The sequence below is a fragment of the Oncorhynchus tshawytscha genome, linkage group LG30 (genome assembly GCF_018296145.1).
Source record: "Oncorhynchus tshawytscha isolate Ot180627B linkage group LG30, Otsh_v2.0, whole genome shotgun sequence".
Lineage (NCBI taxonomy): Eukaryota > Metazoa > Chordata > Actinopteri > Salmoniformes > Salmonidae > Oncorhynchus > Oncorhynchus tshawytscha.
In genome coordinates, this window is record NC_056458.1 from 13,364,415 (window position 1) to 13,379,291 (window position 14,877).

The 14,877-nt window shown below is 40.4% G+C and overlaps 2 protein-coding genes across 2 annotated transcripts in view; both read left to right on the forward strand.

Annotated features, from left to right (window-relative positions):
• LOC112250272 (neurofibromin) overlaps positions 1-8,008 on the forward strand; it is a 76,326-nt gene extending 68,318 nt beyond the window's left edge. The window contains 1 exon segment of the mRNA XM_024420284.2: positions 3,252-8,008. Within this exon segment, the coding sequence (XP_024276052.2) occupies positions 3,252-3,394 (143 nt within the window). The 3' untranslated portion in view covers positions 3,395-8,008.
• Positions 8,009-8,311: 303 nt separating this feature from the next.
• The window catches only part of LOC112250271 (A-kinase anchor protein 1, mitochondrial-like), a 34,049-nt gene continuing 27,483 nt past the window's right edge, over positions 8,312-14,877 (forward strand). Inside the window, exons 1-2 of the mRNA XM_024420280.2 lie at positions 8,312-8,603; positions 13,382-14,852. Of these exons, the coding sequence (XP_024276048.1) occupies positions 13,412-14,852 (1,441 nt within the window). The 5' untranslated portion in view covers positions 8,312-8,603; positions 13,382-13,411. The remainder of the gene's footprint in view (positions 8,604-13,381; positions 14,853-14,877) is intronic.

Here is a 14,877-nt window from a genome sequence, read left to right on the forward strand (position 1 = left end):
CGACCGTCATACCTGTGTACTTCATGGCGCTGAAGGAGAGTTTTGGTGAAACACAGACACGGATGATAGACAGGCGACAGCAGTCACACGCAGAATCAAATAATGTTAAAGAATTAGCAGCCCATTCACTCTAGTAGGCCCCATGAAATCAGAACAATACAAAAGCACAACCATTTCATTTAAAAAAATGTAATTAACAAACCAGCTATTACTTCCACGTTCATCACACTAACTTGTGATCTAAAGTTTAAACGCAACACTGTTTTACAGTCATTATTTTCAAATAGATATCGAACAGCAAGCGAGCTGCAACCAAAAATGGTGCCAATTTGTAAAACAAAATCATTTGTAAACGAAGTTTGAGAGTTAATCTTGAAATGGGGTATATTATCGAATTAGCAACAACATTCACCTTCAAGATGAAAACAGCTGTTGCAGCCGCTGTCGCCGTTGTAACACTACTACAACACAAGCTAGCTAACATTGTCACACTACTACAACACAAGCTAGCTAACATTGTCACACTACTACAACACAAGCTAGCTAACATTGTCACACTACTACAACACAAGCTAGCTAACATTGTCACACTACTACAACACAAGCTAGCTAACATTGTCACACTACTACAACACAAGCTAGCTAACATTGTCACACTACTACAACACAAGCTAGCTAACATTGTCACACTACTACAACACAAGCTAGCTAACATTGTCACACTACTACAACACAAGCTAGCTAACATTGTCACACTACTACAACACAAGCTAGCTAACATTGTCACACTACTACAACACAAGCTAGCTAACATTGTCACACTACTACAACACAAGCTAGCTAACATTGTCACACTACTACAACACAAGCTAGCTAACATTGTCACACTACTACAACACAAGCTAGCTAACATTGTCACACTACTACAACACAAGCTAGCTAACATTGTCACACTACTACAACACAAGCTAGCTAACATTGTCACACTACTACAACACAAGCTAGCTAACATTGTCACACTACTACAACACAAGCTTTGCTAACATTGTCACACTACTACAACACAAGCTAGCTAACATTGTCACACTACTACAACACAAGCTAGCTAACATTGTCACACTACTACAACACAAGCTAGCTAACATTGTCACACTACTACAACACAAGCTAGCTAACATTGTCACACTACTACAACACAAGCTAGCTAACATTGTCACACTACTACAACACAAGCTAGCTAACATTGTCACACTACTACAACACAAGCTAGCTAACATTGTCACACTACTACAACACAAGCTAGCTAACATTGTCACACTACTACAACACAAGCTAGCTAACATTGTCACACTACTACAACACAAGCTAGCTAACATTGTCACACTACTACAACACAAGCTAGCTAACATTGTCACACTACTACAACACAAGCTAGCTAACATTGTCACACTACTACAAACAAGCTAGCTAACATTGTCACACTACTACAACACAAGCTAGCTAACATTGTCACACTACTACAACACAAGCTAGCTAACATTGTCACACTACTACAACACAAGCTAGCTAACATTGTCACACTACTACAACACAAGCTAGCTAACATTGTCACACTACTACAACACAAGCTAGCTAACATTGTCACACTACTACAACACAAGCTAGCTAACGTTACTAGTGTTACACCTCGATCACACCTACAGGTTATTGCGTTTTGGTACACCAGAAGTACATTCATTTCCCATGGAACGCTGCCTTGCAGAATTGAGTTGCAGTTGCAGTGCGTTCTGTGCAGTGGTGGAAAAAGTACCCAATAGTCACATTTGAGTGGAGGTAAAGATACTTTAATAAAAATGACTGAAGTAAAAGTGAAAGTCACCCAGTAAAATACTACTTGAGTCAGTCTCAAATTATTTGGATTTAAATATACTTTATTAAAAGTACATGTAATTGCTAAAATATACTTAAGTATCAAAAGTAAAAGTATAAATCATTTCAAATTCCTTATATTAAGCGAACCAGATGGCACAATTTTCTATTTTTAATTTTATTTACAGATAGCTAGAGGCACACTCCAACACTCAGACATTTACAAATGAAGCATTTGTGTTTAGTGAGTCCGCTAGATCAGAGGCAGTAGGAATGACCAGGGTTTTTCTCTTGATAAGTGTGTGAATTTGATTATTTTCCTCTTCTGTTAATCAATCAAAATGTAATGTACTTTTGGGTGTCAGAGAAAATGTATCGATTAAAAAGTACATCATTTTCTTTAGAAATGTAGTGAAGTAAAAGTTGTCAATTATAAATAGTGTATTACAGATGTACCCTAAAAAATGGCTTTAGTACTTTAAAGTACTTTTACTGAAGTACTTTACACCACTGGTTCTGTGTGGTGCATACATTGGATTTTTTGAAAGTATGCATCAAATTCTATGCGTAGATGGCTTGACAGAAATAGTAGCAGAAAAGGTGAATTTTGAACTTTTGTTGCACACATCCAGATGAGGCTGCATACCATTTTGTGCAATGCCACTAGAGGTGTTTTGGGCGTTAGTGTGGGAAACTACTGCTTGCACCACAAGATTTTAAACGGTCCCACCCTTTGCAAGTCAAAATATGATTGGTTCATTCCACTGTCACTTCAAAATTATTATCTGATACAGTTGAATGGTAGAGGCCTTTATGTACAGCTTTTTAAGACTTAGCCAATGGCTGGCTGAGCTAGCTAGATTTTTCTACCCTGAGACCACCAAAGAAAATCCTGATTGGATCTTTTTTTCTCTTCACCGTTAACACTTCTCTTTCCAACACAAACTTGAAGAGATGAAATCAGAAGATAATTACATTTATTGTAAAGATTTAAATAGAAATAGAAATATATATATTTCAAAGAATGTATATATATTTTTTATAAATCCTAAGGCCTTCCCTGATGGCCCTCATGGTTCACCACTGTTCAAAATACAGAGCAATCCTATTGCAGAAGTTGGGTCACTTTGGTCAGAAATGGTGGATTTGTTTTCAGCCATTGGTTACATGGGTTCACTGCTCCCCCTGCTGTTGGATTTGTAGCTTTACAATCCCTGTGTTTTTCACAGTATTGATAGCCATATAAAGGTAGATTACATTTAGTTTTTCAGGTAGATAACTTAAAAGCGTTTACAAACTATTCTATAATTCTAAAGTAATGCAATGTATTAGTGTGACACATTATACCTGATGGCCTGTGTTTGGCGTGTGTCCTCCGGCAGGAATCGACAAGGAGAATGTGGAACTCTCTCCGACCACGGGTCACTGCAACAGCGGACGCACGCGCCACGGCTCTGCCAGCCAGGTGCAGAAGCAGCGCAGTGCAGGCAGCTTCAAACGGCCCAGCATCAAGAAGATCGTATGAGAGAGGCCCACCACTAGGACCCCTTACTGGGGTCGCCCACGCCAGTCATCATGCTGCACTTTTACTCCAACTCTCTTCTCTCTTTCTATCTCTTTCTCAGCCTTGATTCTCCTCAGTTTCCGTTGTTTTTTTTGTTTGTTTTTTACCCTAAACTGTCCAGTCAGCCATATTTGCTTGACGATCAAGAACTCTGAATATGATGCTGTTTTGTTTATGAAACAGTCCGTGTATGAGATGTCATTGAGAAAGAGTCTGGCGGTTATTATGTTTTGTGTATTTTTGTCACATCGGAATCCTTTTTTTAAAACAGCATAAATTGAAAGAAAGCATTAACATTGACAACACAGCAGTAAAAGTAGGGAACATTGTGTCTGAAGCCATTTTGTTGTCTTGCTTCTTTCTGGTTTTAATTTTGTTTCATAATGACAAAGTATTACGAGAAGACCATTTCTGTGATTTGCACAATTTTCTGTAATTCAACATGCTTGTACGTTTTTTGTTTTTTTGTTGTCTTTTCTAAGTGGTGTTAGTAGGACATTTTTCTTCAAGTTGAGAGAGCTTTGCCAATGGGGCTGAACGACATCAAAGGACAAGCTGCAGATGCATCTCATTGGGACACATGGCCATGAAGAGGCATTGTGCCTTGGGACCCAGCGTTGAGGAAAGGGATCCCTCTCACCCACCAGAGAGACGCTACAGAGGGAGAGCACTACCCTGACACACACACACCATTGTGGAGGAAATTGTTGAATACCCTAAACCCTCCTGTAGTAGCAACATCTGTGAAAAGCATGACCAACAACAGACATTAGTGGTTTACTGTGTTATTGGGGGCTGGACTATCAATTGGCCCTGTTTTGAGCTGTCGGGGACAATCTAATGATGGCCAAGCCATGTGTCTTTATTGATTAGTGATTGTCAAAGCTGTGGGGATTTCTGTCAGGCAGTATTTTTATTCCCACATGAGAGTCAGAGAGGGCTAACTAGGCGGCAGGTTGATGTTTATTGTCATAAGTCTTGTCCTAGAGGCAGAACTGAGCGATTTTCCCCTTAGATAGCCCAGCTGTAAAGTCAAAATTGGCTATATTGTAAAAAAAAACATGAAAACTTAGTGCTAGATTTGATGATTTTGTGGCTGTGCCAGCTAGTAACCACTGTGGGGCTGCCTCTAGAACTAGATTTGTGATGGGAAAAACGCTAACCTGCCAGGTGGGCCACTCTGGTAACGGAGGACAGCAGCCCTGCAGGTTTCAGAGCTTTCGCTTTTAATCAGCACCCTATTCACGTTTTATATCACTATATCAAGGAAAGTAAAGGAGGAAAATCTAGAAAACAGGAATAGATATTGTCCTATGTCGGAAATTTGGATTGGACATTTGAAATTGTCCTTAGCTTTGAGATTTGAAATATATCTATAGTGGTAGTCTTTCTCAGTAATAATTGTTTCATTCTTGCCCCAATTTACTGTAAACACATACAAACCATAAACTTGGGAGGTTGTTTTGTTCATTGTGTGCCTTTTCTAGGGTTTTCAGATGTTTATAATGAAATGAGAAATGAAAAAATTGCTTCATACAGCATTAAAGGTATTGTAGATGGTTACTCTGCATAAATGTATATTTATATATATACAGTTGAGTATTGTAAACAATACCTTATGAATGACAAGCATACAGGCATTGTTAATCTGCTGCCTGGTAATTGCCTTGTATGGTTAAATATTTATGTAAAACATTAACATTCGGTACCTCTTGTCAAAACAAGTATTCACACACAAATTCCATGACACTAGGGACCAGATTTGCTGAGTGAGTGCATGTGCAAATGTTGCACCTGTTTTGTCAAGAGTGAATGATATTGAAGTCAGAACAGTGATGGCTTTTATGTTTGTTTTTATCTTTGTTTTAGGGAAATTGGTGCCAATTATGTTCTGGTTCAAAAGCTTTAGTAAATCTGTCCCTGTTTATGATGTAAATAGTACAATAAGGTATAGTATAGTAATTACAATGACATAGTTGTGATTTGTTTTAGTGAGCTTTGAATTTTATCATTGCAAAAGTCTGATTTAATTTGAAAAATTTGAGATTTGAAATATGGATTAATTAAACTATGGTTGTAATTAATCACCTCAAGACACACACCTGCTGAATAGTGTTCTCCATGTTTAAAATCAGCACAAGGAAATAATGCCAAAAAATAACTTTGTGCGGGATTGAGACTATGGTTAGGCTGTCTGTTCGCAGATAGAACTGTGTGTATTGGGAGTACAGCTGTACAGGGTGTTATTGGCCCTTTTGCCATTGTCTTCCCCTAATTAGTCTGTAGTGTGGCATGTGTAAAGGTTTAGGCAGACATAGGGGTCAGTTCCATGATGCAGTGCGGCAGGTCCTGGGATGCTGCACCAAAGACTGGCAAATCCGTTCGGTAGTTTTATCATTGTTGACTTTCTCTCAGCCTTTGCAGTTGGTCCAGTAGGCCTTGCACAGATAGACGTGTGGCAAACAGAGACTTTCTCTAACAACATGGTGCAGTTTGTTAGGCAGCAGAGGAGTTCTCTGGTCACACCATTCCATTTCCTTGTGGAGCCTGGTTCCTAATTTCTGCTGTTTGAGGTTGTGTACCAAGAAACCAACCAGTGCCATGCACGGAGTCTCTCTGAAGTCATGGTTGTTTCGGAAGCTTGTGCCAACTCCTTCAGAATTTTTCGTAAGTGTGCTTGTTAACATTGATGTTAATCCTGGGGTCAAACACAATTCCATTAGACATTTTTGACTTGCTTTTGCGAAGGCCAGCGTGTGCATTTAGTGAATTATGTAAACTGAGTAGGAGTCGGTGTATAGAGATGGGGGAAGGGAGGATATGAAAACGTGACAGTTTTAGTTTTTCACCTACATCCAGACATTTTAACAATCAACAACCATGCTCAACCCTACATTTATTTTCTTATTCTATTAATCTGGTTTAGATTGGACATGATGACCACAAGAAAATGAACAATGTGCACACTTAGTTTTTTCCAAAATCAAAGTGTGTTGGTGCTGTTGAGAGGTAATGAACCTTGTGTAATGAAGTTGATTCCAAATGCCTAGATTTTGTTTACAAATGTTAATATACTTGAATCAGGAGGCTATATGTCAAGAAGAAGCAGTTCCTCATCATGGAAAGGGAAATAAATACGTTTTTAGAAGTCAAATGGAACAAGTTTACCAAACACAACATTTCAAAAGATGAAAGGAAACCAAAGTTTAGGAACTGCAATATAGTACACACACAAACTCGGAAACTACTGTGTTTGATAAACAGTCCTCTGAGAGAAGTCTAATGTACTAATCCACAACTTAGTTTGCTTTCATATGGGGGTGAGAGATGATTCAAGTAGTGAAAGAGAGATGGAACAAGCTATGAATCAATGCAAACCATAATGTTTTCTTTTTGTATGTGCTTTTTGTACAGTTAACGATAATTATAACCACAGCATTCTTCATAATGTGCTATGATGTGTGTATTGTAAAAAAAAAAACTTTTTATTTAGTTCTGGCCTCATCAGACTTTAGGAACTACAGATCTCTGTTTCTAGCTCATATGCTTTGAAGGATAAACCCAACCAACTGATTTTATTTGTATTTATTTTACAGTGTAAACCAGACAGAGCACACTTTGTATATTCAATGGATCCCTCTTTCTCAGTGTCTCTTCATAAAGGGTAGGCCAGAGGGAATGTGTTTGCCTTGCTTTTACGGCATGGAAATGTGCCACTTTAAAGAACTGAAAAGAATTGTCCTAATTTGAGTGAATTGAACATTTGTCTGTTCATGTGAAATTGAAAATGGTCACTTGAAGGCTCTAAAATGTACTAGCAGTAGCTCAGGAGAGACAGTATTATAGATAGCAGTTAACCACTTTGTTCAATGCAAGGATAAAACAATGTCAAAATAGCTTTTCTCCTCAAACATTGCTTTAATATACAGTAATGGCCAATTGGTCTTCCTTTTAAGATGGTAAAGTATAGAAATGATAGCTGAAAAGTGTTGGATGCAGAGCACCCTACCACCTGTTAACACACCATTTAACAGACAGAAGTATTGGGAGCAGAAACTGTCTCCGAAAGGTCGACTGAACTCTCTGTAAATGTATTGTAGGTTTTCATAATTCTCAACTGAAGTCAATTATGTCTTGCACTGGTGTGATATCTCCTAATTTGGCACACATCTCAAGGTTATGCAAAATATTTTAACCATTGGCCACTGTTTTACTGTTTCTTTCCCTCATGTTTTATGCAGTACGCTCCACCTCTGTAAATAATTTTGTGTAAAAATTGATAAAGGTATATTTACTACACTGTAAATACATGTGATGATATATTGTATTATTTAGCTTTTTGTAAAGCAGTTAGTTGCTGTACATGTAAAACATACAAATTGAATGATTCTAGTGTTAGTAATGATAACCTCTCTCCATCATGTCACTGCATTGTGTCATTAAATATATTGAGGAAAATAAAGGTTTAAATCGAGGATATAGATGACTGTGTACTCTAAAACCTCCACTGTATGATGGTTGCTGTCCTCATCTGACATTTACAGATGTTGCCCTAATAAATCATTTCTGTCTAAACTTTGGCTGCTGGTGTCAAACTTGTAGATCATAGCATTTGTGTGCTTTTGATGGTTGTTTAATTTATTATTAAAAAAATTACTAACCTCTACCTCTGCACCTCATTGTCATTAATAGCAAAATAAAAGGTGTAGACTACCTGCCACTCCGCCATTATGCTCATCAGCATGCGCATGAAACCGGCCGTCACTAGTTACCACAACCACAAAAATCAGAATTATGACTAAAACCCAACCCCTCTATTTCTACAAATTATATTCTTAAAATATCATTTTAAACCTATCCTTAACCACACTGCTAATCTTATGCCTAACCCTTACCTTAAATTCATGATTCTTTGTTTGTTTTCATACATTTTTACGGTAGGCTTTACCCAATGTTGACTGGTTGTGGAGGTGACAACCTATGAAACCATGCAGTCTCCCTCCCTGGGCAATACTATCGCGAGGGTTGATTGGCTGCAGTATTTGGAGCAAAGCTGCCGGACTTCTAAAAGTGACTGTGTGCTGAAAGAAACAGGTGGAGATATCCAAGAGGTAGCTGGAGCAATTTACTGGTGTGCTGTTATATAGCTAAGCGGGATATTAAAAACGTGGTGAGTAGATATCTAGCTACCAAATGTTAGCACTCAAACTGGTGTACAGTTTGTTTGGCTAACTATCAACCTCATCTTGCACCAGTGCCAAATTGCATTGCATGTCAATAGGGAGAAACCAGAGGAAACGTTCGATTGTTGCAAGCAAAGATGATCGCAAACTTCTCTGCTTTGGTAACTAGCTACTTCTAACTGCGGTAATTAAAGTGGGAGCTAGCTAAGGTTAGCGCTCTATTAATTAGTAACACTCTAGCTAACTAACTAGCGAGTTGTCCAACGCACTTGATTCCCATTTAACACATTAGCCGGTCAGAATGACAACTGCAGAGGCTAACATTTGGTGATGGTTATATTTCGGCCGTGCAAACGAAGGATGAAATGTCAGTGTCTTTTGGGGGAAAGAAAGTGATGCTGATAGCTGTCAGTGCAATATGTTTACACAGGCAGCCCAATTCTGATATTCTGTTGACCAAGCAGATATGATGTGAAAAAACCTAATGTGATTTGGTCAATTAGTGGAAAAACATATTTGAATTGGGCTGCTTGTGTACACCAGTTTGAGTGCCAATCAGTCATGTTTAGTTTTTATCAGCCTCATCATAAACTCGGACCACAGGTTGTCTTAGAACATTGGCTAGTCAGGCCATTTGGGGCGGCAGGTAGCCTAGAAGTTAGAGCTTTGGACTTGTAACCGAAAGGTTGCAAGCTCGAATCCCTGAGCTGACAGGGTAAAAAGTGTAGTTCTGCCGCTGAACAAGGCAGTTAACCCACTGTTCCTAGGCCGTCATTGAAAATAATAATTTGTTCTTAACTGACTTGCCTAGTTAAAAAAATGTAAAATTAAAAAAGTTATACTGTTCCAGCTGGCTAACAGCAGCTGATAGCTGTTCCCAAAGACGCTGTTCCCAAAGACGCTGTTGTAAATGGCAACTGAATTGCGAGAAAGTTCGCCTTCCTGCGGTCCTGGTTGTCAGCTCAACTTGAATGTTGTCATTCAACATTGATTGCTCATTGGTCAACCATGCGCTATAGGGGGTGATACGTGCCAGATTTAGGCATCATAAAGCTACTGATACTTCTCACGAAGTCACGCGGTAGCCGCTCAAGACTTCAGCTAATTTCCTCTTTTGGAGCCTCACGGGAGCGAGCACCACGAACCGTGCTGCTTGCGAAACTGCTTGAGTTTTGCCGCACTACTCCCATTGAATTCTAAAACCTTTGCCGGGGCCCATCTAACTGCCCTTAGGTACTATAAAGCATAGCACAGTAAATTTTCGACCAGCCTTTACTTGGCGACACTTCCTCAATTCCTGACTTGGAAGACCACGCATGTCTTCTAACCTTCTATGCAGATGGTTTGTCTCATTGATTGAGACGGGTGGATGTCCACACCAAAGTGCTGCATGTCATGAGCGAGTCTAGAAATCAAGCGGTGCGTTTAACAACACTCGCCTGTCTTGACAAATGAGAAGATTTGAAGTAGACAAGATGGCGACTTACACATTGTTGGCTTACTTCATGGAACAAAACAATTATTTTATTTAATAACCACCTGACCCAACTATGTTGTCTTCCAAGTCGGGAATTCAGGAAGTATAGCTGGAAATTCTGTGCTATGCTTTACTCTGCCAACGGCTATCAGCCATCAGTAGTAATGGTCTGACTAGCAAATGTTTTTAAAGCTAGTTATTTCAGTGGGTCCATGCTTGCTGACTTTTTGACCTAATGCAAATAGCTAGAGGTCCCTCAATCCTGTTAGGATAATTAGTTAGGCATTAAATAGAAACTGTTTCCATGTGTACCATTGCTATTTTCCTATGCCATGTACTGTCTCGTCTTTTCTGACACCACCTTCAGTTTACTGTTACATTCATTATCAAAATTGAACAGCAACATTCTAGGCGCATGTTAATAATTGATTATTCCTTACAAGGATTCAACCAATGTTATCGATTCATAAGTTTAGCCTACAATTTAATATGAACAAACATACTTTAGCAAAGACCACAGTCGGATTATTATTGACTGTGCTGTGGTCATGCTGCGCAGCAGAGGGAAATTAAGCACTTAGTCCTAAGGTTCTATCTGTATTGTTTTGTCAATTTTTGTTATTGACATTGACTTTGTTCTGTTCAATATTCTCTACCTGACACAGTACATTAAATACCCTGATTCATGTTCAGTTCAAAAGAATACAAGATGAAAGATTGCTGACACATTAACCTCTTGAAGCTAGGGGGCACTATTTTTGTTTGGAAAAATAACGTTCCCAAAGTAAACGGCCTATTTCTCAGGACCAGATGTTAGAATATGCATATAATTGACAGATTAGAATAGAAAACACTAAAGTTTCCAAAATTGTCAAAATATTGTCTGTGAGTATAACAGAACTGATATTGCAGGCGAAACCCTGAGAAAAATCAAACCAGGAAGTGGCTTCTATTTTGAAAACTCCATGTTCCATAACCTCCCATTGCTCCATTTAAAGGGATGTCAACCAGATTCATTTTCCTATCGCTTCCTCAAGGTGTCAACAGTCTTCAGACATAGTTTCAGGCTTTTATTTTGAAAAATGAGCCAGAACGATAACATTGCGTCAAGTGGTCACATGAGTTTGGCTCGCGCAACAGTGTTTGGATAGGTATTGCTTTTCCCTCTCCTACTGTGAAAGACATTTGCGGTTGATATATTATATATTTTAAAAACAACCGGAGGATTGATTATTAAAAAAACGTTTGACATGTTTCTGTGGACATTACGGATATTATTTGGAATTTGTCTGTGTTGTGATTTCTGAACATAATGCGCCAAACAAACGGAGGTATTTTGGATATAAAAATTCTTTATGGAACAAAAGGAACAATTGTTGTGTAACTGGGAGTCTTGTGAGTGAAAACATCTGAAGATCAAAGGTAAATGATTAATTTGATTGCTTTTTTGTTTTTTTGTGACCAAGCTACCTGATGCTAAGTGTACTTAATGTTTTGTCATGCGATCGATAAACCTACACAAACGCTTGGATTGCGTTCGCTGTAAAGCATAATTTCAAAATCTGAGACTACAGGTGGATTAACAAAAGGCTAAGCTGTGTTTTGCAATATTGCACTTGTGAATATGAATATTTTTAGTAATATTATTTGACTGAGGCACTATGCTATTCAGCGGTTACTGATGACAATTCTCCCGCTTAAGGGATGGGTAGCGTCAAGAAGTTAAACCAATGAGGGTTCTGAACTTTAAAGGGATACTTTTTTTTGGCAATGAGACCCTTTATCTACTTTCCCATAGTCCGATGTACTTGTGGATACCATTTTTTTATGTCTGTATCCAGTATGAAGGAAGTTAGCATTGACCTGTGAAACTACATCTAACTAGCATTAGCGCACTGACTGGAAGTCATTGGGTATCTGCTAGCATGCTAACTCTGGGGAAGTAAAGGGCATCATTGCCAAAATCCTCAAGTATCCCTTTAAAGCCAATTATCTCCATCTTTTTGTAGATAGAACCTCTAATCCCTAGCTCTCTATATCTGCAGTCAGAGGGCTAGTTGTTGAGGGTAGATATTGCTGAGCATGGGACGTTAGGCCTGTCACTCTCCTTTCCTGTTGGTTGTGGAAAGGATGCCCTGCAAATGGAATTAGATATTGAGCATAGTTTTGGAAATCCTCTGAGGAATACTAAGACAGGGCTGTCACATGAACCTGCTTGTTTGTCAAACATTTAGGCTACACCTCTTCTCCTGTCTCTAAGATCACGTTCATAAATGAACTGCTGTAGCCTATAGGCATTCGTTTTCAGAACCATATATTTGCGTGGCTCAGATGTTTATGATGCTATTAATGGTTATTATTCCTTTGTTCTGTGGGAACTTGAAACGAACTCCAGGAAGTAAGAGCTTTCATCCTTGAAGATGAGTACTAGAGTATTTTCCACAGCACACCCTGCCTGGCACTTCTTCCATGAGGGTCAAAGTCAAGTCACACAACGGCCCTCTGAGACTTTGCATATGTCACGGTAGGGCTGGCATACCTGGTGAGAAGCGTAGCTAACTTGTCCGTATGCCAAAACCTGAAGGTCACAGGCTTAAGTGGAACTGCAATATAGCCCATTGCGTTGTTTCATTGGACTGACCGGATCTGTGAATGAATGGCATGCCTTTCATGCTCACCTCTTTTTATAATTCTCTACCAAAAGGTTATGGGTCAACCTGCATGTAGGACAGCCGGTCAGGGTCTGGCCAAACTGTAAACAATACTTCTAGCTTGCTACACTGTATAATCTTCTGTTCTGTGGCAAAAAACTATTGGGCAACATAATTACTGATATTTAGCCTATTGGTTAAACAACAGATGATGGATAAGTTGATTCTCCCCCCACAGTAGGTAATAATGAGTGAGTTTCTATTGGTAATGCACCACTCTGGACAGTGGTGCATTACCATTGTCCTATCAGGGCCCGGCCCCTTAGCCCCAGACCCAGATTTCCAAAGTTAACTTCTGCAGAAGGAAACGTGACACGTGTGCTTTGTTCGCTGCAATCAGATGCTGTCACTATGGCCTGGCAGCTAATGGGATTGCTGCTCAGAGGGGTGGTGTGGTGGAGACGGAGGGTTTTTTCTCGCTAAACTACAATAGTGTGGCCATGCCCCCTTAGCCATCCCCTCAATGGTATTTTTTATCATCAGTGCTTCACACCTTTCTAGCCCAGCTAGAAGTAAAAGAGACTTGGCGTGTTGTGATTCGTTTTTATGGTGTTAACTTGTGTATGTCTCTTCTCAGGTGTTGCTGTTAGCAGCAGGAGATAAGGGGATGGTGCTGAGGCTTCAATCCGTTCTGGTCCTCTCCCTGTCGGGAGTGTTGGCTTTCCTAGGCCTGTGGTGGTACACCTCTCGGAAGAAAGAACAACCCACTGACAAGGATAAGACGACCACAAACCAGGCACACCTGTCCTCCTCCATCAGAGACCGAGGTATTGGTGTTGTGGAGAACGGCCACTCCACTGGGACAGATCGGGACAGGCACACAGTGAGGAAGAGGTCGTTAGTGGAACAGGAGCGTGTTGATTGTACAAACACACAAGCGGCAGCAAAGCTGGTTAACATCCCACTCTGCCAATCACAACCGGAGGAAAGGTTTGTGGCTGCAGAGTGTCTGAGTAGAGGCCTCGATACTACTACTGTGAAGCCCGTTACGGAGAGAACTGAGTCTTCAGCTCAAGTACTCCCAGAGACTGCACCTGAGAGCCAAGCCCAGGGGGGACCTGAGAAGGATATAGCATTACAAAATAAAAACCAGCCATCCTCTGATGAGGAACAAGTTTCTTCTATCTTTGACCTAGGCTCTAATCCTAACCCTGGTGAGAGTGCAGGCCTAAAGCCACATGCACCGCCACTCTCTGAGACGCTGGAGGACACTACAAATAGAACTTTCAACAAAGAGGCTGCAAAGGAGGTTCGACTAGACCCAGGGGAGGTTAGACTGGACCCAGAGGGAGAGGTTGGAGAAGACAAGATTACATTTTGTTTTGCAGAGATGAAGCCTCAAACCGATCTGGCTGAGAACTGCCTCCTCTCCAAAGACAACCTATCTATCCTGCCTGCTGTGGAAGAACCAACCTGTGAGTCAAGTCTACAGGATGACACCTGTCTGGCTTCCCCCATCAACCTCCTTACCAGTCAGGTGTCCCCCTCAAGGCAGCCTTTGGGCATTCTGATATCACCTCAGAAGAAAGACCAGTCTGAGGAGTGTGAACTTAGCAGGAGTAACACAGAGGAAGTTAACCAGCTGGCGTCAAGTCTGATTACTGACGTGGTCTCAGTAGCAGTGAGTCAAGTCCTGAAGGATAGGACCCTACTAGAACATAATGTTGGGCCTCTCTGTAACAGGGACCCCTTCACATCCCCAGATATCATCTCAGTGGGTAACAGTGAGACTGGGAGAGAGATGCCTGGTCTATTGCAGGAGGATCAGTGTTCAACAACTGGCAGGGAGAACATATGTTCATCTCCTATAGTCTTTGAGGATGTGAAACATGACTGCAGCAATAGAACTGAGACTGAGCAGGCAGAGCTAGCAGAAGATTCTGCAGTAGGTGATTCTGGCTCCAGCTCAGGTCATTCCGAGGAGAGCTCCAGTGGCGAGGACTCTAGCCCCAGTGTGAGCCTGCAACCACCCAGGGGACCCGCTGAAGGACTGGGGGCCACCAGCATGGCCCTCCCTAACAGTCACAGGACAGAGGTGGCTGTTCCAGGTGAGTCGCCTCATAGCAGATTTTC